Here is a 25,489-nt window from a genome sequence, read left to right as displayed (position 1 = left end):
GTCATTAAAGAGACTTCGCCACCAAGCGATCCAGCAGCTATCACTTGGCTCGCTACGGAGCTGTCTGCCCAAGCCCAATGACTCGCTGGTCATCACCAACAGTTCACGCGCCTCACCTTGCTCACAGGAGAACTCGTCACAGCACTGGATGACCTGCGAGGAGCCCCTATGCAGCCCCTATGCAGCCCCGCCGGTGTTCCCGTCTCCAACTCGCCTTCCCTGACAAGTTCAAGTTTGCTTTAAATGGCACTGGGTAATATGCCGCAGGTGACGATGCAATCAGTCCCGGCAGGTGGCTTATGGGAAATGTAGTCCGGAAGTGTTAATACTCCAGGGGCGGTTAACTCTGTTGGCGATCGGAGGGCGAGACAGATGCTTCCATCATGATATGTAGCACTGCACTTATGTCCCACCAGGAAGCAGAGATATTGTTTTATATATATATATACATGTTTTTATATATGCATTTTATTTCAACACATAAAGCTGTATTCATCCATGAAACATAACTGAAGCTCCGCCCCCACATGTGTAACTTCTGACTGAAGCTAAACTCTGACTCTGTGGCTCTGCAGTTTCTGAACACAATGTACTGTAAATAACACTACTTTTAGGAAAGCTGCAGTCAAAATTGATGCCCCCTGCAGGTGAGAAAGGTTTACTGAACAAAACTGCACAGTTTATAATCACACACACACACACACACACACACACACACACACACACACACACACACACACACACACACACACACACACACACACACACAATGTTAGTCATTTCTCTCTACATCTTCAGTGCTCCTGTGTTCACAATAACACAGAACTATGTGTCACTTTACAGAAGTGTGCATGTGCCTGACTTCTTTTCCTGGTCCAGTCCAGTGCAAGACTCTTTCCTGTGTGGGTCATTCAGCTCGTCAAAAAGTCCAGTGTCCATCATCTCTTTCTGCCAGGGGATAGAAATGGCACCAGTGCTGAACTCTTTAAAGAGTTTTTCATCCTTTGCGTTGAACTCGATGCCTTTAACATCAGAAAACTCGGCGATGTCTCCGGTGTCTTTGGCATAGACCACGTTGGGTTTGGGAAGCCATGGTGGAGGGATGAGTCCTGCCTCTAAACGAGGGAAATTAATAGATTTGAACCACTCGTGCTCTCGGGGGTCGTCACCTCTGTGGAAACACACAGTATTAGAATTAAATCTAAATAACAATCAACTTCCTGTCAATTTCCAGGTCCCAGTTTCCCCACTGATAGATATTTGATTGTGGGTGGGTTGTTTGAGGAATTTAGAAGTGAAAGAGAACTGCGATAGTCTGATGACTGAGGGATTCAAAAGTGTGTTTCAAAAGGATGGGCATAACCACATGACTAGATGGCAACAGTGAACAAAATTTGTGGAAATTAAGTCCATGGGTCAGATACCTAGTGTTCAGGTCTGAAGTGGTGTTTTGGTGGTTCTGGTGGACACTGAACCTTTGGGAAATGAATATGAGAGTATCACCAACCATTTACTCACGTATTCACATGGACTCTGCCTTAAGGTCAGGAAGAGCTTGTGATGTTTCTACAGGAGCCTAAAGAGCTCTCTTAGACCCATTATACTTCTATATACATTCTATTCTGTAAAATAATCTTCTGTCATGCTGACTGAACTAAACTGGGATTAAACCAGGAGTCACTTGAAGAGGACAGAGACCAAGGTGTTCAGGTTCAGGTGTTTTGTGCCCAGATAAAGTTAAAAGTAGAAAATGAAGTCTGGTCCACACCAAACATCTCTGCTTCAGAGGGACAGTCCTGAAACCCGCTTCATTAAATTCAGCACATTTTCACAAAATATTAAAATAATAAATAAACATCTATCTACTTCTCTCAGCTCACAGTGGCCCTGAAACTGGGGTCTTACTTGCAGCCGAGTCGTTCGTCTATCTTCTTCTTCAGGAACTGCAGGATGATGTCTTTGGTGAGAGGATCGAAGTTTTTGTGCTCAAAAACTGGCTCTTCGTTGATGATGCGCCTTTTTACTTCATCTTTATCCACTTTGTCTTTCTTGCCATCGGGGCCCTTGAACGGCGTGTAACCAGCCACCATCTCATAAATACTGACCCCCAGAGACCACCAGTCCACTGAGGTCCTGTATGGTATATCAGTCAGGATCTCAGGAGCCATGTACGTTCCGGTCCCAGCCTGAGAGACAGAAGGGAGGTGAATATTAATAGGACATTTATTACAGTTGTTCAAAGCACACAATAAATAGATAAATAAATGATTTAATTAAAATAAATAAAGGTTTAAAATGTTATAATGTTTTTTTTAAGACAGGGTCTGCGCAGATCATCAGCCAGAAGACATGGTGCTCCACTATAAGACTAAATTCTCTAAATTTCTCTCTTCTTATAAAAAAGAAATCCTGGACTTTATCAGTTATCTGGTTTTGGCTTGGACTAGGATGAAATTTAAAAGCTTAGCCTTTAGCCTTGCCCCTTCTGTGTCTACTCTATACTAAATACTCTTCCTCTGAAGGCTAAAAGGACACTCATGGACCGCCTTTGGACACTAAACAGCATGTTGCTCCAGCATGTATCCACTTTACCATGGTGCAGTTTCTTAGTAAAGACCTTCACATGAGCCTTGGACAGATTTGGCCAGAAACAAAATGAACATTCATATTCACACTTTAAAAAGCACCTAATTCTTTCCTCAAGGTCTGGAGAGAGTGAGAGTTCAGGAAAGGATCCCAGTGGTCAGGGGTCTCCATTCCTCTCCACAACTTCCCCAGTATTTCCACTTCCACTTCAGCTCCCCCCCCCCACACACACACACTTCACATAGAGCTCGTAGGCTGCCTTTGAACTTCAGCACATTTTAACATCACTGTATGAATCTCTTTATTTGTTAAGAAACTATTGTAGGATCAAAAATGGAGCTCTCAAGTATGCAGTAGGTCAGAATGGCAGGTCAGATTGGCATCAGTGACTCTGTACATTTACGAGATTTGGCAGATGTCCTTATACAGTGCGACTTACATTTAATCTCATTTTATATAACTGAGCAATGGAGGGTTAAGGGCCTTGCTTAGGGGCCCAGCAGTGGCAGTTTAGTGGATCTGGGATACGAGCACTCCTTCGAATCCAACACCTTAACCACCATTTTTGGAAATAATAGACATTCATGTACAGTTTTTTGTTTGTATGTCAGATATCCTTTTTTTCAGAAAGAGTGTGAGGAGTGAGTGTGAGGACTGAGTGTGAGGACTGAGTGTGAGGAGTGAGTGTGAGGACTGAGTGTGAGGACTGAGTGTGAGGAGTGAGTGTGAGGAGTGAGTGTGAGGAGTGAGTGTGAGGACTGAGTGTGACGACTGAGTGTGACGACTGAGTGTGACGACTGAGTGTGAGGAGTGAGTGTGAGGACTGAGTGTGAGGACTGAGTGTGAGGACTGAGTGTGAGGAGTGAGTGTGACGACTGAGTGTGAGGACTGAGTGTGAGGAGTGAGTGTGACGACTGAGTGTGAGGAGTGAGTGTGACGACTGAGTGTGAGGACTGAGTGTGAGGAGTGAGTGTGACGACTGAGTGTGAGGACTGAGTGTGAGGAGTGAGTGTGAGGAGTGAGTGTGAGGACTGCCTTGTATACTGTCCAAATATAAGGATCAACCCTAATACAAACTGCTGTTCTGGACTTCCAGCATGTCCTCCTCATGTCATCTCAGAAACACTTTCTGCTGGAGGTCCGTCTATGCCTGGTGCTCCTGCCCCATGGAGATGTCTGCAGCTCTCCTGATGCTATCGCTAAGTGCTTCATCGGAGTCTTGGACACTTGAAGTACTCCTATAAAGAGCTGCTCTGTTGCCTGGTGGTCTTTATATTCACATATATAAAGTTTTCCATATAAATGTAGAATCTTGTATTTCAGCTACTTCAGAAAAAATGTATCTGGTTTTTGAGAGCAGTGTGTGAATAAAAGGTTTCTGCCCGTTCTTATTCTTAAGGCTATTATCAGAACTTGAGGGGGTGCCTCCATCTGGTCTGTGCTGGCAGTATGAACTCACTAATGGAACTTGAGCCTTAAAGCACACACAGTGCTCATTATAGAGGCCTAAAAGCCCTTTTTTAGCTTTGGATTTGATTTTTTCAAATCAGTCCTCTCTCTCGCCCCAAACTCAACCTTTATTCATTTATGTGTTTAATTATTTGTTTTTAATTTATTATAATTTAATTACAGTCTATTAAAAGGTCATTTTGTTTCTTTAGCTAAGTCACCTCACATCCAGCTTTAAAACAGCTGATAGGAACCTGAAGTCCATCCAGTGATGAGATCAGTTTATTTCAGTTGATTAGCTGCCACTATGGGGTATGAACCTTGACCTTTGACCCCCTCTTTATGTAAGGGTTATGACTCATCCCATAACTAAGGAGAAGAACTGTAACTGGTTTATCTGTAATCCTGAGCTTCCTGTCAGGATCGAGCTCCAGAGCACACTGATGGGGTGAAAACGCTCAGCGAGGAAAAGGAGAGGATTCAACGAAAGTCAAATAAATAAATAAATTAATAAATAAATTAATAAATAGATAGATAAATAAATAAATAATCACTTAATCTGGACCCTGCAAAAGCTTCACTTTTAATCGCAAAGCTGTTTTCTCTTCTGCGTTAATAAATCTCTAATTAATATCTTCCTCCACTTCAGACCAGCTACAGCGTCTTCTGCTTATTCGACATGAGTATCCTGATCATTAACAATTTAAACATCAGCAGACTTTATCTACATTTTTATTTTACACACACACACACACACACACACACACACACACACACACACACACACACACACACACACACACACACACGAATGCAGCTCAGAGCCAGATTTAAGTTAAGTCGTCTTAAGTAATAGGATCAGGAATAAACCCAATCAGAATCCAAGCTAGCGATGAAGAGTTAACATGAGAGAGTCAACATCAGACAGTTAGCACTGTTACAGTTAGCACTATTACAGTTAGCACTGTTACAGTTAGCACTGTTACAGTTAGCACTATTACAGTTAGCACTGTACAGTTAGCACTATTACAGTTAGCACTATTACAGTTAGCACTGTACAGTTAGCACTGTTACAGTTAGCACTATTAAAGTTAGCACTATTAAGTTAGCACTATTACAGTTAGCACTATTAAAGTTAGCACTATTACAGTTATCACTTTTACAGTTAGCACTATTAAAGTTAGCACTATTAAAGTTAGCACTGTTACAGTTAGCACTATTAAAGTTAGCACTATTACAGTTAGCACTGTTACAGTTAGCACTATTAAAGTTAGCACTATTACAGTTAGCACTGTTACAGTTAGCACTATTAAAGTTAGCACTATTACAGTTAGCACTGTACAGTCAGCACTGTTACAGTTAGCACTGTTACAGTTAGCACTGTTACAGTTAGCACTGTTACAGTTAGCACACGTTTACACCTTCATCTTTATCAGACATGACTTCTTCAGAGAGAAGAGAGAGAAATCAGTTGTGAGAACAGGAAATAATCTTTAGTTGGCTTGTTTGTATGTTAATGTGTATGTGAGTGTTTAGCATGTGCTGCTATCTGACATGTGAACTGACTTATGGAGTGTTTATTAACTGAGTGTTTATTAACTGAGTGTTTATTAACTGAGTGTTTATTAACTGAGTGTTTATTAAGCGCGAGAGAGATCCAGGTTACATCTGTGAGCTCCTTTAGCTCAAGTTTTCTCTAGAAACCACATCTGTATTCATCTGAAAGCTGAGTTCATTGCTTAGTTTGTACAAATCTGTATTTCCCTGGATGTATAACTCTTAGTCTTCTGAGTCTTTATTTAATTCATGTTTTCTTTACTTTTATAAATTTGTGCAGGTCCAGTTTGGATTGTAAATTACATTTAATCCGAAATCACACTTTAAAAAAACATTAGCACTTTTTTAGCACCAGTTTTTTGTAATCTGTTTAATCTTTTTAATCTACCCGTAAAAACTTGGCATTCATTTTTCATATTTGTATTAATTTTTTGTGCATTTTTTCTTTTACTTCTCAGAAAGTTTTAAGGAAATTAAGAAACAGACGCGATTAACTGCTAATTTACTCAGTCGTCCAGCTCCATTCGCACTATGCCTGTTATTCTCAGACGTCACAAATACGCATTAAACCGTCCATCTGACATTATACTGAATGTCAGCGAGACAAAGGAGACCAAGTCAAGAGGCTAAAGATCTTTAATTAGTCACTTAAAAAGACGTGTTTCAGTAAAACATTTCTGTAGAAAGATCATCAGCGATTGTTGAAGATTGAAGGCGTTTAATGATTCCTAATTACCCTGAAAACACGTGTTTAAAATAGACATGACTCATTTTTATTCAATGGCATGTAAATGCAGTCGTTGCTGCTTTCCGGGATGAAGTTCAGATGTGAACTTCTGATTTTGAATCTGATTTAGATTTACAGGAAGCTTTTACACCCAAAGGGAATCCGTTTCTCACTCCAACAATTAATAAAGTTCTTTAAACTTTGATCACATGATGTGTGGAATGTTCCAAACCTCAGGGTGAAATTCTTCATGTAATATAACTGACTGAATGTGACACAAACCACATGCTATTTTTTTTTCACTCATAACAGATATTAATCTCTAATGAAATAAAGACTTTAAATTAAACCTCACGGTCATTTTTAATCTCCTGATGGAGACGTTTTAATTGGAAGGTTCTCGTTAAACAAGCAGCAGATTTAAAGATTGCAGTCTGACCTTCTGTGTGGTTGTTTTTCCAGAAGGAAGTTCGATGGCGAGGCCGAGGTCCGACAGCCTGCACTGCCCCTGACTGTCCAGGAGAACGTTCTCCGGCTTCATGTCTCGGTACACGATGTCCATGGTGTGTAGGTGCAGCATTCCCGTAGTGATCTGTGCGGTGTAGTAAATAATCCGGTTCATCTCGAGCCCTTTTTCACCGATATTGTAGATGTGGTATTTCAGGTCACCGCCATTCATCAGTGTCATCACCAAGCACAGGTGGGATTTGGTTTCGTAGGCGTACGCCAGGCTGACGATGAATGGGCTGTTCACCTTCTCCAGGATCTTCTTCTCAAGAAGGGCCATTTTCTCGCCCTGCTTCTTCTTCAGACGCTTCTTGCACAGCTTCTTGCATGCGTACATCTGACCCGTGTTCTTCACCTGTACTGCACAAACCTGGAAACAACATTGTAAACATTTAACAGACATTCAACACATTTTTACTGGTGTTTTTATTAAGAACTTTTTTTTTTTCAAACACTCTGAACACTGAAAGTTTTGACTCCCTCACAATTTTCTGTCATGTCTAAGGATGCTGTTGTGGTCTGAAGGTTCCTCAGGTTGTTTCTTTGGAGGAACCTGCAGTTATTTTATTTAGAACTCAACAATATCATTTCTCCATCAGTGGGTTTTCCTTGCAGTAGGATCATCTGACTGGTTCACAACACCTTACCTCCCCGAAACCTCCTTTTCCAAGCGTCCTGAACTCGTAGAAGTATTTTTCAGTGATGGGCTGCTTCTCGTACTCCTTCCACTGCAAGAACTTGTCGAAGAACGGGCTCAGCATGTACTCTGTGAACGGCTTGCACTTGAGGAAATCTCTGACGGCCTCTTTCACTCTTCCCATCATCACCACTTTGAAATCTTTCTCCGTCACAGCTTTGCACTTCTCCAGCGCTTCTCCGCTCAGGATGGACAGGAAGCTTGTGGATCCTTCCTTGCAGAACTGGTTGATGATGTTGGTGCAGGCTTTGTCCTTGGCGGCTCCTTCGGCCAGTTCCCAGTCGTTCAGTTCGTCCAGGAATTGTGCGGCGATGTTGTACTCATGCATCTCCTTCAGGAAAAGTCTGAACAACTTCTTCCCGATGGGCTGCAGTTCACACAGCAATTCGAAGTCCTGCCCCACGGACGCCCTGATGGACTCACAGTTCCCCGGTTTGGGAAGAGCCAGACTCTGGCGTCTTTTCCTCATCTCCTTCTCGTCTCCACTTTGAGCTTTCAGGTAAGCCGTGTTGGCCACCAGGTTATCCAGAGCACTCATATCACACATGCTGGCTGTTTAACTTCACCTCAAATCTCCACAAAAACAGTTCTTCAGAGCTCCAGAGTTTCTGTGTTCGTGTGCGACTCGCTCCGAGACTGAGGTCCGAATGAGCCGCTCTGCTGCATGACTGATAGACGCCGTATTACTCATTTAGAATTAAAGACCTGCCAGGGATTTCGGCTTAAGTACCCTGGTGTGGTCTTTACTGTACCTGTGCACTATTCATGGAAGAGACCTCATAAGACGGTTCTGCTTTAAGAAGCTTTAAAGCCTGGCTAAATTAGACAACATGCTGAACAGAGACTCGGCCAGAGGAAGTGTCTCTATAGTGAAGAGCCAGAAAGAGACTACAGAATAAATGTGTTATTATTATTATTATTATTATTATTATTATTATTATTATTATTATTAATAATAATAATATTATTATTATTATTATTATACTTGTGAACAAAAAAAACCCAGCATGAGATATTGTGGTCTTGTATTGTTGAGTGATATTATATATATTTTGGAGATTAAACAATACGACTTTCACACAACATCAGAGATTTTAGCTTTTTATTTTTCAACATTTAAAATTCTGCATGTTTTTGTGTCATTAATATTCATACAAGTTGACATCAGATGAACAAGTCAGTAATGTCAGACCTCTGAATTCTAAATGAAGAAGAAGACAGATGTGCTTTAGATCTGTGCATTACGAAGCTTTCTGCTCGTGAATCAGAAGAACAAAGACGCCACAGGATGGAGATGTTTTCACATGAATCTCCATGGACACAGAACACGTGTACTGCAGTGTGACGTGATTCCTGATCGAGCTCATCAGAGTTAGTGTGCTTTAAATTATTTGTTTTTATTAATAATTGTTAAAAGTATCAAATAAATAGTTTCATAATATATTTTTTTTTGAGAAAGCAGAAACAAACAAGTCATGTTCAAACTGTGTCCAGAACCATGATCCCCCCCTTCTCTATCCCTGCCCCCCCCCCCCCCTCTGTTGCATGCTGGGAGTGAGTGTGTGTGAGCGTGAGGTGCTTCAGCACAGGTGAGCAGAGATAATATAGTGTTTTCATGTATATATCTACATATTTTAATTTGTACTGAATGGATGTGTTTTAACTTTTGGTGATTAAAGAGATGTTTAAAGTCAAGTCTCTCTCTCTCTCTCTCTCTCTCTCTCCTTCTCTCTCTCTCTCTCTCCTTCTCTCTCTCTCTCTCTATTTCTGTGTCTATTTCTGTCTCTCCTTCTCCCTCTGTCTTTCTCTTTCTGTCTCTCTCTCTCTCTCTCTCTCTCTCTCTCTCTCTCTCTCTCTCTCTCTCTCTCTCTCTCTCTCTAGCTGAACACAGACTAAAGTGGATTCATGTTAAAGCTGATTAACCTCCATCATGTTTTAGAAACACACTTCATCAGTGTAAAACTTGTTTTTCATCCTATTTTATTTTTTCACCTGTTTGTGTTTCCTTACAGGAATTAATCTGAGTTTCCACACGTTTTCCATGTTTTACATTAGAACTAAAGCTACAAAGCTAATGTAGCTAACAAGATCAGCTACAAGGCTCCAGTTTAGCATCGTGTGCTAAATCCACAGGTCTGACTTATTAATGTATTAATAAATGTTCAAATTAACATTAACAACAATAAATAGATGCTTTATTAGTGCAGTTCATTATTAGTTCATGTTAACTAATGTAGTAAACTAATGTCTTTTATTTATATTACAACTTTAAACAGGTCTATAAGGAGTTTGATGTTTTCATGTAGCCTTGGCAACTAGCTGGCCTGAAAAATTATGCACATGAGCAGAAACGTGTTCACGTCAACACGTGTTTTACAATCACTTACCCCACCATGGGCAATGCTGAAGTCACTGTTACAAACTGTACAGCGTGTGTCATTATGTTTAACGCTTATAAGACAGGGGGACACTTTAGTGTAGTCTGGTGTAAAATGTGTCTAATACTGAGGTTTTTTGGGGCTCTCTCCCTCTGCCATGGGCCATGATGGTGCTCCTGTTTCTAGATACACTGATTGAAAAAAAAATGACGAATACTTTTCACTCTTTAAACAAGTTTTTATTTTTCTGTGTCAAAACTTTCACAAAAAGTCAGTAAAGCTTAAAAGTTATTGAGAGAAATCTGTATAGCAGTTCTGATGGTCATTCCTGTAATAAAGTAAGGAATTTAACCTGTTTTACTGTATATGTGTGTGTGTGTGTGTGTGTGTATGAGTGTGTGTGTGTGTGAGTGTGTGTGTGTGTGTGTGTGAGTGTGTGTGTGTGTGTGTGTGTGTGTGAGTGTGTAAGTGTGTGAGTGTGAGTGAGTGTGTGTGTGTGTGTGTGTGTTGCTTTGTTAGCATGAGTTACACACACATATATAACACATATAAACACATAAATTCTATAAACATGTAGTGTGTATAAAGCTGAAACACACGACACAGTGCAGCTCTGCTTACGGTCACAACACACACAGCACCAGATATTCTTATAATAAGTGAAATATTTATAGTTATGACAATAAAATTTAGACAATCATCCATATTTTATATCATTACTCTGTGACTTAAACAACTGACAAATGTTCGTGTGTCATTGTGTTAAAGATTCCACTCGACAGAACAATAAGAGTTTAATTACAGGAAATGAAGATAATAAATAAAATAAAAGAATTACACAGTCAGGGTTTTTGATATTTATATTCAAATTTTCTAAATATTCATATACTGTATAGATGATATGTATAAATATTTATTATGTTTATCTGTACATATACCGCACTAACTGTATTTTATTGCCTTGGAGATTGTTCATGTGCAGTAACAATAAAGTTTGTGTTTTTCCCCAAATGTAAAATAGCACGGAGGCAAAAGCTGTTTTATCTTTAAGCAGACTATATGATTAGTGTCTCAGTCTAATGAACACATCAGTGCTGTTCTTTAACGTGTAAATGTAAAATTGTTTAATTAAACTAATTTCTGTGCACAATTCTGTTGTATAGTTTTACCCAAATCGTCACTTTTCACACTAAAGTTTCCTCGTATTCTTCACTAATGTGATCGGCGTTCTTTTCATCACACTCATTGGCAGACACGTGGAGATTAATGGTACACGGGTTGGTGTTGGTTCCAGTGCTGATCACTGCTACTGAGGGACGTCTGCTTGTCCCAGGGTTTTCACGCTGCTCCCCACCTGCACCGGGCTCATGGTTCACACACTCATAACAGCAGTTAGGGATTAAATGTGGGATTTCCATGCTGAATTCCTCACACTGTAGACCGTAAATGACTGGACTGAGAACCTGTGACATGCTGAATATCAGGAAAGTGACGATTTCTCCGGCGGTCTCCATGTGCATGCAGGAGATGATGATGTAAGTGGGTACGAGGTACAGGCTGATCTGCAGCATGTGGGTGAGGATGGTTCGTCGTGCTCTTCTGTTAGACCAAGAGAAATGACCAAATTGGTGACCGTCCAGACAGATGAGGAAGTAACTGCCGAAGATAAGCATCACCATGATGTTGAGAAACAGCAGCACGCTGATGATATACCCTGTTCCATCCAGAGCTGTGGGGCACTTTTTGTCTGGGGAGATCACATAGTGCCATGACTTCTGTACAAACGCTAACACCGTATAAACCAGTGGGTTTATCAGAGCCAGAATCCATGCGAATATTATCAACAAGTAGTAGTAGCTGTTCACCAGCGGTTCAAATTGCAGCGGGCAGCACACAGCGAGACACCTGCACATGCACATGAGGGTGAGAGTGAAGGTGATGCCACCCCCAAACACCACCTGGAGGTCAGACAGGATCCAGCAGGTAAGGCGTGTGACGGGGAGATGCAGGGAGCGAATGCCGTGTATCAGACTGCCCACAGAGTTGAAGACCGTGAGACAGATACAGTGCTGCAGGAGCAGGTGATAGCGAACTTTATAACGCAGATACCGGGAGCCACGTATCGTCACCAAGATCATGTACGTCAACACACCTACAACCAATAACACCACAGCGTGGACACATGCCTTCACCACGTCCAGGAGATTGTTGTTCATTATGACTGAGAGTAAACAAATAAATCAATTAACTATAAGTAATGTACACAGAATAATGTCCACTATAATTAATGTACAGTATAATTAATGTACACAGAATAATGTCCACTATAATTAATGTACAGTATAATTAATGTACACAATAAGTTCCGTATTGATTGTAAGATTTTACTTTATGTTTTTAAAGCTTTACATGGTTGTGCTCCCCAGTATATTAGTGACCACCTCACTCCGTACCCTACCTCTAGATCTCTTCGGTCCTCTAATCAATTCCTTCTCTCGGTACCTCGTGCACATTTTAAAACTAAGGACGTTTGGGCTTTTGCTACGGCAGCTCCAAAGTTGTGGAACAATCTCCTTCTTCATTTAAGATCTGCTTTAAAAACCCATTTTTACTCTGTATGTTTTAACTCTGTTTGAAGGTTGTTGTTTTTTTTGGATTGTGTTTTTACTTTTGCACTGTTCTTGTTTGTTTTTACTTGATGTACAGCACTTTGGCTGCAACGGCTGTTGTTTTTAAATGTGCTTTATAAATTAATAAACTAAACTAAAACTAAACTATAATTAATGTACACAGTATAATGTACACAGTATAATTAATGTACACAGTATAATTTACACAGTATAATGTACACAGTATAATTAATGTACACAGTATAATTTACACAGTATAATTATTGTACAGTATAATTAATGTACACAGTATAATTTACACAGTATAATGTACAGTATAATTATTGTACAGTATAATTAATGTACACAGTATAATGTACACAGTATAATGTACACAGTATAATGTACACAGTATAATTGATGTACAGTGCATTAAGTATGATTTATTGAACCCAGGAATTTAATCATTCATCTCTCCAGAGTTTAGAATTTGTTAATATTGTTTTACTGTAGTTTATTCTGGTGTTTGTGGCAATACACACACACACACACACACACACACACACACACACACACACACACACACACACACACACACACACACACACATTTAGAACTTAATATTAGAGAGAGAGAGAGAGAGAGAGAGAGAGAGAGAGAGAGAGAGAGAGAGAGAATCTTGGCTTGAACTATTTAGTGATTTTAATTCATCTAAATGTTAACGGCTGTAGATTGAGCAGTAAAAGCTCCTGACAGCTAGATTTCTCTGTTTAAACTTAAACAAGTCAAGATGAAGAAACAGATTAAATATAAACAGTCACCTGATTATAACGTTTCAAACTAAATGATGAAGATTTGTTTCTCACCTGTTTAAAGTTGAAAATATCCGTCCGTAGAAGTCGGCGCTCTCACCACATCTTCTCCTCTCCTTTACTGAGCCCTTTTATACTCTCCCTGACCTGTCTAAAACTCTCCCCCTATTCTCTCTCTCCATCTCTCTCATTTCTTCTCTCCTCCCCTCTCATGCTATTTATTTGAAGAAGAAAGACTAAAAGATTTTTTCATGAGCATGTTGAACAGCCTCACTCACCCTGTACTCTAAACAATTACATGCATTCACTTCTCTTTTTTCCTTGAACACTTAATAAGAAACCCGTTGGTTTCTTTTGCCCTTAAAGCACTTGTGATGGATCAAAAAGACGTTTGGCAATCAATTAGATTACATTTGATCTGTATAGTACTTTTATTTTTAATTGTTTTGGTTTACATTAACAACATGATTATAGATTACATTTATGGTCATCACATTATATATATATATATATATATATATATATATATATATATATATATATATATATATATATATATATATATAAATCCAGTGATTCTGCAATTAATATTACTTACCTTTAACCAAATTCAGTTTCAGTGATGAGCGTTTAACAAATTTACCAAATTTAACAAATAATTCATTGACTGATTATTACATGAATGAGCAGGTTTAATGTGCTTCTAGAGGAAATGGGCTAATTTTACAACAAGAAAAAAAAAAATCATACATCCATTTATACAAAAAAAAAAAAAAGATTTTCCCTCCAGGTGAAGTGTTTGTCCTTATTACTCACATGCAGGCTTTCTCAAAAGGAAAAAAAAACCCAGCAGCAGTTCATTATAAGACCGATACAGAAATGTCAGCAACATGCTCCAACTGAACAAACCATAAAAGAAGTTTTGAAGTCTCTGTACATCATTGTGGATAAAGGCATCTGACAAATGCCATAAAGGTAAATGTGGGTTTCTTTTTCAGGACCTGGACCTGTTTTTAGCACCATATAATAATACAAAGGTCAAGTATTTCCATGAAACACCTGAGAAGTGTATTTTGTGGGTAAACCGAGTTTATTACATGTACAGGACGAGACATCGTAGCACGTGAGTCTGGTCTTCACACTGGTCAGTAACCTGCGCCTCATGGTGTATGACCACATGGAGTCCTCTCGTGTTCTTACACAGCTGTTAATTCCTCACTCGTGTGCCATCCTTTTTTCCTCCTCAGAACACAAAAGAATAATTTTGGCCAATTTGTCCTGCTCTTTTCTGCCTAAACAATGACAGTCAAATTACATTTTAACAAAATACATTTTTTTTCTGAAGATAAAATAAAACTAAATAAGAAAAAGAATAAAAACAATCCCAAAATGTAACGTCTCTACAGTATGATTGACACAATGAGCCAAAGGCAAGTGAGGATCCAAATGCAGTTTGAACTTTTTATAAACAAAAACAAGAAACAAGCAACAGATAGGCAGGCAAAAACAGGGCAGAACACTGAGCAGAACAGGAACAGAGACAGAGACATAACCAGACAACATACTACACCAACAACGATTAACACCAGGGAAGTGGACAAACAGAGTAGATATAGTGAACTACTCAGTAGAATAACTTGGAGTTACTTTTTCATCTTTCTGCAGGTTTTATATTCCACACAATGTTACTGTAGTGTATCAGGTCTGTGTTTTATATTACAGACGTATCTCAGTCTACCTCAGGTCTGTGTTTTATATTACAGACGTATCTCAGTCTACCTCAGGTCTGTGTTTTATATTACAGACGTATCTCAGTCTACCTCAGGTCTGTGTTTTATATTACAGACGTATCTCAGTCTACCTCAGGTCTGTGTTTTATATTACAGACGTATCTCAGTCTACCTCAGGTCTGTGTTTTATATTACAGACGTATCTCAGTCTACCTCAGGTCTGTGTTTTATATTACAGACGTATCTCAGTCTACCTCAGGTCTGTGTTTTATATTACAGACGTATCTCAGTCTACCTCAGGTCTGTGTTTTATATTACAGACGTATCTCAGTCTACCTCAGGTCTGTGTTTTATATTACAGACGTATCTCAGTCTACCTCAGGTCTGTGTTTTATATTACAGACGTATCTCAGTCTACCTCAGGTCTGTGTTTTATATTACAGACGTATCTCAGTCTACCTCAGGTCTGTGTTTTATATTACAGACGTATCTCAGTCTACCTCAGGTCTGTGTTTTATATTACAGACGTATCTCAGTCTACCTCAGGTCTGTGTTTTATATTACAGACGTATCTCAGTCTACCTCAGGTCTGTGTTTTATATTACAGACGTATCTCAGTCTACCTCAGGTCTGTGTTTTATATTACAGACGTATCTCAGTCTACCTCAGGTCTGTGTTTTATATTACAGACGTATCTCAGTCTACCTCAGGTCTGTGTTTTATATTACAGACGTATCTCAGTCTACCGGAGCTGTGGCCGTAAGGTCTCCGGTGCCTGTCGTGGCGGCAATCCCCGAACCCGGTGGTGGACCCCGGAAGTAAGGGATGCCGTCAAGCTGAAGAACGAGTCCTATCGAGCCTGGTTGGCTCGGGGGACTCCGGAGGCAGCTGATAGTTACCGGAGGGCCAAGCGAGCTTCAGCCCGGGTGGTTGCAGAGGCAAAAACTCGGGTCTGGGAGGAGTTCGGTGAGGCCATGGAGAAGGACTATCGGTTGGCCTCGAAGAAATTCTGGCAAACCGTCCGGCGTCTCAGGAGGGGGAAGCAGTGCCCTGCTCACACTGTTTACAGTGGGAGTGGGAATCTGCTGACTTCGACTGGTGACATCCTCAGACGGTGGAAGGAGTACTTCGAGGATCTCCTCAACCCCACCAACATGTCTTCCATTGAGGAAGCAGAGGCGGAGGGCTCGGTAGTGGACTCGTCGATCCCCCAAGCTGAGGTCACTGAGGTAGTTGAGAAGCTCCTCAGTGGCAAGGCACCGGGGGTGGATGAGATCCGCCCTGAGTACCTTAAGTCTCTGGATGTTGTGGGGCTGTCTTGGCTGACACGCCTCTGCAACATCGCGTGGCGGTTGGGGACAGTGCCTCTGGACAGGCAGACTGGGGTGGTGGTCCCTCTGTTTAAGAAGGGGGACCGGAGGGTGTGTTCCAACTATAGGGGGATCACACTCCTCAGCCTCCCCGGAAAAGTCTATGCCAGGGTACTGGAGAGGAGAATTCGGCCGATAGTCGAACCTTGGATTCAGGAGGAACAACGCGGGTTTCGTCCTGGTCGTGGAACACTGGACCATCTCTATACCCTCACCAGGTTGCTGGAGGGTTCATGGGAGTTTGCCCAACCAGTCCACATGTGTTTTGTGGATCTGGAGAAGGCATTCGACTGTGTCCCTCGTGATGGCCTGTGGGGGGTGCTCTGGGAGTATGGGGTCCGGGGCCCTCTGTTAAGGGCTGTCCGGTCCCTATATGACCGGAGCAGGAGTTTGGTTCGCATTGCCGGCAGTAAGTCAGACTTGTTCCTGGTGCATGTTGGACTCCGGCAGGGCTGCCCTTTGTCACCGGTCCTGTTCATTATTTATATGGACAGGATTTCTAGGCGCAGTCGGGGGCCGGAGGGAGTCAGGTTTGGGGACCACAGGATTTCGTCTCTGCTTTTTGCAGATGATGTTGTCCTGTTGGCTTCTTCAAATCAGGACCTTCAGCGTGCATTGGGACGGTTTGCAGCCGAGTGTGAAGCGGCGGGGATGAGCGTCAGCACCTGCAAGTCCGAGGCCATGGTTCTCAGCCGGAAAAGGGTGGCTTGCCCTCTTCAGGTTGGTGGAGAGTTCCTGCCTCAAGTGGAGGAGTTTAAGTATCTTGGGGTCCTGTTCACGAGTGAGGGAAGGATGGAGCGGGAGATCGACAGGCGGATCGGTGTATCTTCCGCAGTGATGCGGTCGATATACCGATCTGTTGTGGTGAAGAAAGAGCTGAGCCGCAAGGCAAAGCTCTCTATTTACCAGTCGATCTACGTTCCTACCCTCACCTATGGTCATGAGCTTTGGGTCATGACCGAAAGGACAAGATCCCGGATACAGGCGGCCGAAATGAGTTTCCTCCGCAGAGTGGCTGGGCGCTCCCTTAGAGATAGGGTGAGGAGCTCAGTCACTCGGGAGGAGCTCAGAGTAGAGCCGCTGCTCCTCCACATTGAGACGGGTCAGCTGAGGTGGCTCGGGCATCTGTTTCGGATGCCTCCTGGACGCCTCCCTGGGGAGGTGTTCTGGGCATGTCCAACCGGGAGGAGGCCCCGGGGAAGACCTAGGACACGCTGGAGGGACTATGTCTCTCGGCTGGCCTGGGAACGCCTCGGTATTCCCCCGGAAGAGCTGGAGGAAGTGTCTGGGGAGAGGGAAGTCTGGGCATCCCTGCTTAGACTGCTGCCCCCGCGACCCGGCCCCGGATAAGCGGTAGAAAATGGATGGATGGATGGACGTATCTCAGTCTACCTCAGGTCTGTGTTTTATATTACAGACGTATCCCAGTCTACCTCAGGTTTGTGTTTTATATTACAGACGTATCTCAGTCTACCTCAGGTCTGTGTTTTATATTACAGACGTATCTCAGTCTACCTCAGGTCTGTGTTTTATATTACAGACGTATCTCAGTCTACCTCAGGTCTGTGTTTTATATTACAGACGTATCTCAGTCTACCTCAGGTCTGTGTTTTATATTACAGACGTATCTCAGTCTACCTCAGGTCTGTGTTTTATATTACAGACGTATCTCAGTCTACCTCAGGTCTGTGTTTTATATTACAGACGTATCTCAGTCTACCTCAGGTCTGTGTTTTATATTACAGACGTATCTCAGTCTACCTCAGGTTTATTTCTCTTTACTAAACACTGCACATATTTTACACACTTTATTCCCCAGAAGGTGAACAGCTAGTGAACTTCCTCACACTAAACCTGCACTAAATTCTCAGCTTTCTCTGTTTATATTTAACACTTCACACTATTTTATTACACTTTATTAAACATTACTTACATTTTCTGTCATTTCTCACCTTAAATGTTAAGAGATAATAGTTAAGTGTTCATTGTGACTTTAGACTCATGTTTACATTATAATTATTGGAGGTTTCCTGGTTGTTGACGTTTCAGTCTTATAACTGAGGGGATTCTGATCAGAGGAAGGTGAAGTTTACAATAAAAAGGTTTAAATGTAATAGATTTTTCTCCTGGTCCTTATTTTAAATCTGTCATAAAAAATATCAATAATTATCGATATCGACCGATATGATACACTGATATCGTGATACGGTTTTGAACCGTATCGCCCAGCCTTACATGCAATGTTTCATGACAACAGTAAAGGGTTACATGTCCTTTTATATTTGTACTGTATTTCTACACAGTAAAAACAGAAGTGTTAATTGAACTCCTAAAGAGTTTCAGATAACATTTAGTCCTGCTCTAAATCAGTGTATCTAACACTGTAGTTTAATCACACTGTTAAGAGTAATATAATTACACAATATAGATTAATTTATCTACAATTTTACTTTTAAAAAAAATGACACTTTGTGTAATATTTACTTTTCATTTCTCTACAGTGTAAAAAAATAGAAATTATAAGATGCAGTGTTACTGAATTATAGAACAATCAGCTATCCAAATAAAAAAAAGCACAATAACACTAGATCACAGAACTCACAGTTTATTAAATTATTAACTTACAATTAATTAAAGTTTCAATGTCATTGAATTTAGACAGCAAACCCATTGCCTTGTCTCTGACAAACATGTACAACATCATTATACCTCTTGTAAAAGAGATTTTTGAGACTCAGTGAGACCTCCTGGTAAAATTAAGGTAATAAATGTGTAGCATCATACAAATATTTACCAGACAAAGCAATATGACACGACAAGGAGATTTCTGACATATCTATGCCAAAAGCCCTAGTGTACTGCATGTTCCTTTCAAGTGCAGCTTTCTTTTTTCAGTCGAAAACAAACAATAAGCTTTTTGAGGAAAACATTTCAGGATTTATATAATGATATAATGAACTTCCATGGTGACCAACGGTTTGAGGGTTCAAATGAACGGTCAAATGTCTGTCTCAATGTAGCGTCAAAGACTCGACAAGCCCCACAGAGAAATAAGGGTCTTATACAGAGAAACGATCGGCTGTTTTCAACAAAAAAATAATATAATTTTTATCCACAATCGGACCTTTCCGATGTCATGACGTAATTGTGGTATTTTTATTTTGAACACGACCGATCGTTTTGCTAGATAAGAACCTTATTTCTCTGCTGGGATCATATGGTGACTTTGAAGCTACATTGAGACAGACTTTGAACCCTCAAACCGTTGGTCACCATTGACGTCCATTATATGGAGAAAAATCCTGGAATGTTTTCCTCAAAAACATTAATTTATTTTCGACTGAAGAAAGAAGGACATGAATCTTGGATGACATGGGGGTGAGTAAATAATCAGCAAAAAAAAGTTAAGTTAACTAACTCTTTAAGCATACCTTTTCAAATCTGATGAGCTGATGTACAGCTTTATACACAGAAAGCTTTCCCGGCCTCTTTCTACCTTGTGCAGATGGTGGTAGCAGATGTAGCAGCAGCAAGATGGCAGACATGTCACTGTCCTAGCCTACAAATAAGTCAATAAAAACCTGGTTTACATTATGCCATAGAATAGCATTCAAAATGACTTTCACCATTACGAAAATGTACACTACACACCTACATTAACTCACAATAACAAGTAAAACAGTTCCATTCATACTGTACCATTCTCAACTTCAGTGGCCTCACCAAACAGAAATCTGAAATCTTGTTCTATCTGCAATGTAACACACACAAGTGATGAGTGATACCTAATGCTACATTGGATATTTTGGTGATGCAGTGAATTAAGATGTCATACCAGTCCTGATGTGTCCAGAAATCGTGGGAAGACCAAGAAGACATCTGATGATTTGGCTTCATCGTTGAACATCGCTTGCTGATACATGAAGGTCATTTTCATCTTCTCACATACAGTCTGGTCAGCAGCAGAGCGACTCAAAACAGCAAAAGCTGCTTCCACATCCTCATCAGATGGCTCTCTGTCAAAGGTGAAGGTCTGATGAACACGACCTGGCCCACCAACTTGAGACAAAATAAAATGTTAAAAACTCATTTCTGTACAATTCACAGGTCACCAGTATAATCACATCACTGATCAGTAAACATACCTTCAGGAGATTTGCTGACTGAGGCACATCTTTCGGAAGACGATCGGAGCTGGTACAATGTCTGGATGCCTCGGGATGGGTAAAAAGAGAGAAGCAGTGGAAAGGGATTAACATATCTGCTGTTCATAAAAATGCGCTGGTCTGATGTACTGGTGCATGATATTATGGGATGTATTATGTGTACGCCTGACTAAAGAGATGAGTTTTTAATCTACATTTAAACTGGGAAAGTGTGAGAGCGTGAAGGATTGTAACGTGTTAGAAGACTAGTTAGATACATGGGAGCTAAACCATTAAGAGCCTTGTACGTAAGTAGCAGCAGTTTGTAGTCAATTCTATACTTAACAGGTAGCCAGTGTAGAGATGATAAAATTGGGGTTAAAGGTCATACTTTCTTGTCCTAGTGAGAACTCTGGCAGCTGCATTTTGGACTAACTGTAACCTATTTATTAAAGATGCAGGACAACCACCTAGTAATGCATTACAATAGTCCAGTCTAGAGGTCATGAAGGTGTTGGAACTCAGAGCCGGTCTCCAAGTCGACACATCACAGGGTGATCTCTACACTTACACTTTTTGGTTACTAAAGACTGTTTTAGTTAAACTTAACTGTTAACTCTATAATTACTACAAAAATACTGAGAAAACTCCTCAGACCTGGATGAGAATGAGCAAACTTCTTTATTATGGTCAATCAGCCAACAAATTATAATTTGCCAAATTAAAAGTAACAAATTGCCAAATTCAAAGTAACAAATGAAAACCCCCAAAAAGAGCATGTCATGCAAAATCAATCAAGAAAAACAAGAACTCTCGCGACGTCCTTGCGAAAATAAAAACCACCCACCTTGACCCGCGGACACGGGCACGCGCCCCCACATGCACACACACACCTTTGCCCCCGAAGAACCAAAAAAAACTCAGATATCTTCTCAATATATACCCTGGCACTCCTAGGAGCCCAGGTGCCATATCACCTTATTTACCGGAATCATCTCCTATGGTTTCTAAATACACTGACCCAATTTCCCCTTATTTCCCATTACCTTTCACCCATATGCCCATTTATGGATTTTCCTCCCCTTATTTTTCATGACCTCAGACTAAACACCTGGGCCTTCTTCAGTCTGCACAACAAGTTTATGAGCACCACATGCCCATTTATGGATTTTCCTTCCTTTAGTTCTCAGGGCCTAGGTCTGTGGACCACTGTTTTTTTCATTCTACATAACATGTTATTGCTATGGACCAAGGTCTGAGAACCATGGTGTTCTTCATTTTCCATAACAATTTATGAGCTAAGGTCTGGGAACAATGGTATTTTCCCTTCTACATAACAAGTTGTTATTACAAATGTGCTCAGACTGACTAGGCCTGACAGCCCCGAATCTGGTTGCAATAAACATCTTTGGCCTACAACATCACCTACATATGTCTTATGACAGCAATTGTAATATTTTGCAAGGCCTAATACTTTACTTTGGTTATAGTATTGTAAGGAATAATATTTTAATTATTTCAACTAAGATTTTTTTCCAACAAAGGCATGAACTAGCTTCTCAGCATCAGATACAGACAGGATGTTTCTCAGCTTGGCGATATTTCTAAGGTGAAGAAGGCTGTTTTGGTAGTATGGTGATATGAGTTATAAGACAAGTTGCTGTCTAATAAACACCAGGTCTTTCACTGTCGAGCTACTAGTAACAGTACATCCCTCTAAATGGGAGTTAAGTTGTGAGAGTTTCTGTGCACTGGTTTTTGGGCCTATAAGTAGTATTTCTGTCTTATCAGAGTTTAACAACAGAAAATTACATCTCATCCAGTCTTTTATCTCTCTACAGTTACAGATAAGGATTGCTGTAACCTGTAATATGACCTCAACTGATATCAGTACACTTTTAAAATGATGAAAAAGTAAAAAAAAATCCCGTTGTGGACAACACAGGACGTTACTTACCCAGTAATATCGTGGCCTTGTGTTGCTCCTGTTTCACAGCAGAGTTAAAACTGTCACTGCGTTTCTGCAGATTTTTACACTCACTTTTAACTCCACTGATACAGCAACTTTACTCGCCAAAATGTTGAAAATACTCTATCTGGGTTACAATAACTTCTTCTTCTTCTTCTTCTTCTTCTTCTTCTTCTTCTTCTTCTTCTTCTTCTTCTACTACCGCTTATCTGGGGCCGGGTCGCGGGGGCAGCAGTCTAAGCAGGGATGCCCAGACTTCCCTGGAGTCCCCGGTCGGAGCACTTTCCAGCACCCCTTCCAGAGACGCCAAGAAGGTCGGTACTCTACACTGCCATTTGGCCCATAAGCACAAATAACCATGAGAGACCTATCCCCGACCCGAAGGCGCAGGGAAACGACCCTCTCGTTCACCGGGGTGAACTCCAACACATGGTTGCTGAGCTGGGGGGCTATGAGCAAGCCCACACCAGCCCGCCGCCTCTCACCATGGGCAACTCCAGAGTAGTAGAGAGTCCAGCCTCTCTCGAGGAGTTGGGTTCCAGAGCCCAAGCTGTGTGTGGAGGTGAGCCCAACTATGTCTAGTCGGTATCTCTCAACCTCCCGCACCAGCTCAGGCTCCTTCCCCCCCAGCGAGGTGACATTCCATGTCCCTAGTGCCAGATTCCGTGTCTGGGGATTGGGTTGCCGAGGCCCCCGCCTTCGACTACCACCCAATCCACATTGCACCGACCCCTTATGGTTTCTCCTGCAGGTGTTGGGCCCACAGGAGATCGGCCCCACGTCGCTCTTTCGGGCTGAGCCCGGCCGGGCCCCGTGGGGCAAGACCCGCCACCAGGCGCTCGCATGCGAGCCCCAACCCCGGGCCTGGCTCCAGGGCGGGGCCCCGGTTGCGCCTTACCGGGCGACGTCACGGACCTTGATATTAATTCACTCATAAGGGTTTTTTTTGAACCGCTCTTTGTCTGGCCTGTCACCCAGGGAGACCCTACCAGGGGCAAAAAGCCCCAGACAACATAGCTCCTAGGATCATTCAGGCACGCAAACCCCTCCACCACAATAAGGTGGCGGTTCAAGGAGGAGGGTTACAATAACTTTTTTTCAATAACTTTTTTTCAAAGTAAAGGTTACAATAACTTTACTCTGAAATATTAACACCCCATTTTTTACTGTGTACTGCTTTGTGTTTCTCACTGGACAGATGACTGACAGTAGCCGTAGCCGTAGCAACACACAACTTCCTGTTACCACTTAGATTCAGTCTCTGTAAACTCTTTACTCCTGTTCTGGGGGACGATTTATTTAATTATTTGTATGTAAAAGCTTTTGCACTGAAGTGTACAGGTAAAGTGTGTAGTATTATTGTGGTATAAAATTACTCAAAAGCTGATGAAACATTTTTTATTTAGAATTTCACAAGAAATGTGTTACAACAAAATAACAGCTAAATAAAACTGATGGGTTTTAATTTTATGGCATATTTCGGTACACGTAATACACACGTAATGCACACGTAATACACACGTAATACACACGTAATGCACACGTAATGCACACGTAATGCACACGTAATGCACACGTAATGCACACGTAATGCACACGTAATGCACACGTAATGCACACGTAATGCACACGTAATGCACACGTAATGCACACGTAATGCACACGTAATGCACACGTAATGCACACGTAATGCACACGTAATACACACGTAATGCACACGTAATGCACACGTAATGCACACGTACTGCACACGTAATACACACGTAATGCACACGTAATGCACACGTAATACACACGTAATGCACACGTAATGCACACGTAATACACACGTAATGCACACGTAATACACACGTAATGCACACGTAATACACATGTACCGAAATCAATTAATTATATCTAAAGCAAAAACTGAACACTATTTATTTTATATGCAAATGATCAATAATAACAAATAAGATAAGAAATATTGTCCAATGTTTAGTAAACAGGATGTAATTTAATGAATTAATCGATCATTTTAACAACAAATCTAAAGTTACAATATAACTTTACATAGTGTAAAATTATATAAACCTTTAGAAGTCTTTATTTTTGTCACATCTACAGAACAGTGAAATTGGTGCTTTAAAAAGATCAGAGCACAGAATCAGCCATGATACAGAGAACCTTGGGCAGACGGTTAAGGGCCTCACTCAAGGGCCCAACAGTGCTGGGCAGCTTGGCAGTGCTGAGGCTTCAACCCTGATCTTCAGACCAACAACCCAGAGCCTGAAGCACTTGAGTCACCACTGGGCCCAATATAAAGTGTGTACGACTTTACAAAGTGTTTAGCGGTCAGATGGTTTAGTGTCATGTATGAATTTGTTCCTGCTCCAGTCTCATGTTCCTGGTGCTGCTGCTCAGACATCTTACTGATCAGATAAAAAATACATTTATTTAAAGTGTGTGAGTTTATTTCCTGCTCTGCGGCGGCGGATCTGCTTTTGGAGCTGGAGTTTGTTGGTGAAAAACACACACCTCCATCCCACGTCTCGGGCCAAATCCTCCATCCCAGGACTCACCGTGTCACAGTGAAGGCGTACGGTCTGCTCCCAAAACTGCTCCGAGCTACAGAGCTAACACACACACACACACACACACACACACACACACACACACACACACACACACACACACACACACAATATATATATATATATATATATATATAAAACATATAATAATATGTATATATGTTGATGTTATAATGAAAATTATATGATGATATTACACTTTACACCTCAGTGCTCGACGTCAACAGTATCCAAAGCATGTAAACATTGAGAAGATGTGTGTTTATATATCATCATCATCATCATCGTCATCATCATCATCATCACTGTACTCCAGCACAGACATAAAGGTAGCCAATGAGCCTCTTTTAACCTCAGAGGAAAGTCAGGATCTGATTCTA

The 25,489-nt window shown here is 41.1% G+C and overlaps 3 protein-coding genes across 3 annotated transcripts in view; all 3 read right to left on the bottom strand.

Moving 5' to 3' along the window:
- Positions 1–381: 381 nt before the first annotated feature.
- grk7a (G protein-coupled receptor kinase 7a) lies at positions 382–8,070 on the bottom strand. The gene is made up of 4 exons (XM_027139775.2): positions 7,474–8,070; positions 6,759–7,196; positions 1,906–2,186; positions 382–1,171 (listed from the first exon to the last, which is right to left on the bottom strand). Exons 1-4 carry the CDS (start codon positions 8,068–8,070, stop codon positions 838–840), a joined length of 1,650 nt encoding a protein of 549 aa, XP_026995576.2. The 3' UTR covers positions 382–837.
- A 1,895-nt stretch (positions 8,071–9,965) lies between these two features.
- Positions 9,966–13,480, bottom strand: LOC113638505. Its single transcript, XM_027139776.2, has 2 exons — positions 13,377–13,480; positions 9,966–12,122 (listed from the first exon to the last, which is right to left on the bottom strand). The coding sequence occupies exon 2, from the start codon at positions 12,115–12,117 to the stop codon at positions 11,086–11,088; it is 1,032 nt and encodes a 343-aa protein (XP_026995577.2). The 5' UTR covers positions 12,118–12,122; positions 13,377–13,480; the 3' UTR covers positions 9,966–11,085.
- Positions 13,481–24,512: 11,032 nt separating this feature from the next.
- The window catches only part of fbxo36b (F-box protein 36b), a 5,826-nt gene continuing 4,849 nt past the window's right edge, over positions 24,513–25,489 (bottom strand). The window contains exon 4 of the mRNA XM_027139759.2: positions 24,513–25,151. Within this exon, the coding sequence (XP_026995560.1) occupies positions 24,969–25,151 (183 nt within the window). The 3' untranslated portion in view covers positions 24,513–24,968. The remainder of the gene's footprint in view (positions 25,152–25,489) is intronic.

Source organism: Tachysurus fulvidraco, chromosome 22, assembly GCF_022655615.1.
Source record: "Tachysurus fulvidraco isolate hzauxx_2018 chromosome 22, HZAU_PFXX_2.0, whole genome shotgun sequence".
Classification (NCBI taxonomy): domain Eukaryota; kingdom Metazoa; phylum Chordata; class Actinopteri; order Siluriformes; family Bagridae; genus Tachysurus; species Tachysurus fulvidraco.
Note: the sequence above shows the minus strand (reverse complement) of the source record. Positions and strands in the feature narration are given on the sequence as shown.

Coding starts and splice junctions, on each gene's coding strand:
- LOC113638505 (XM_027139776.2), bottom strand. CDS start 12,117: ATGAACAACAATCTCCTGGACGTGGTGAAGGCATGTGTCCACGCTGTG.
- grk7a (XM_027139775.2), bottom strand. CDS start 8,070: ATGTGTGATATGAGTGCTCTGGATAACCTGGTGGCCAACACGGCTTAC. Junction 7,197..7,473: donor GAAAAGGAGGTTTCGGGGAG/GTAAGGTGTTGT, acceptor TGTTGTTTCCAG/GTTTGTGCAGTACAGGTGAA. Junction 2,187..6,758: donor GAAAAACAACCACACAGAAG/GTCAGACTGCAA, acceptor TCTGTCTCTCAG/GCTGGGACCGGAACGTACAT.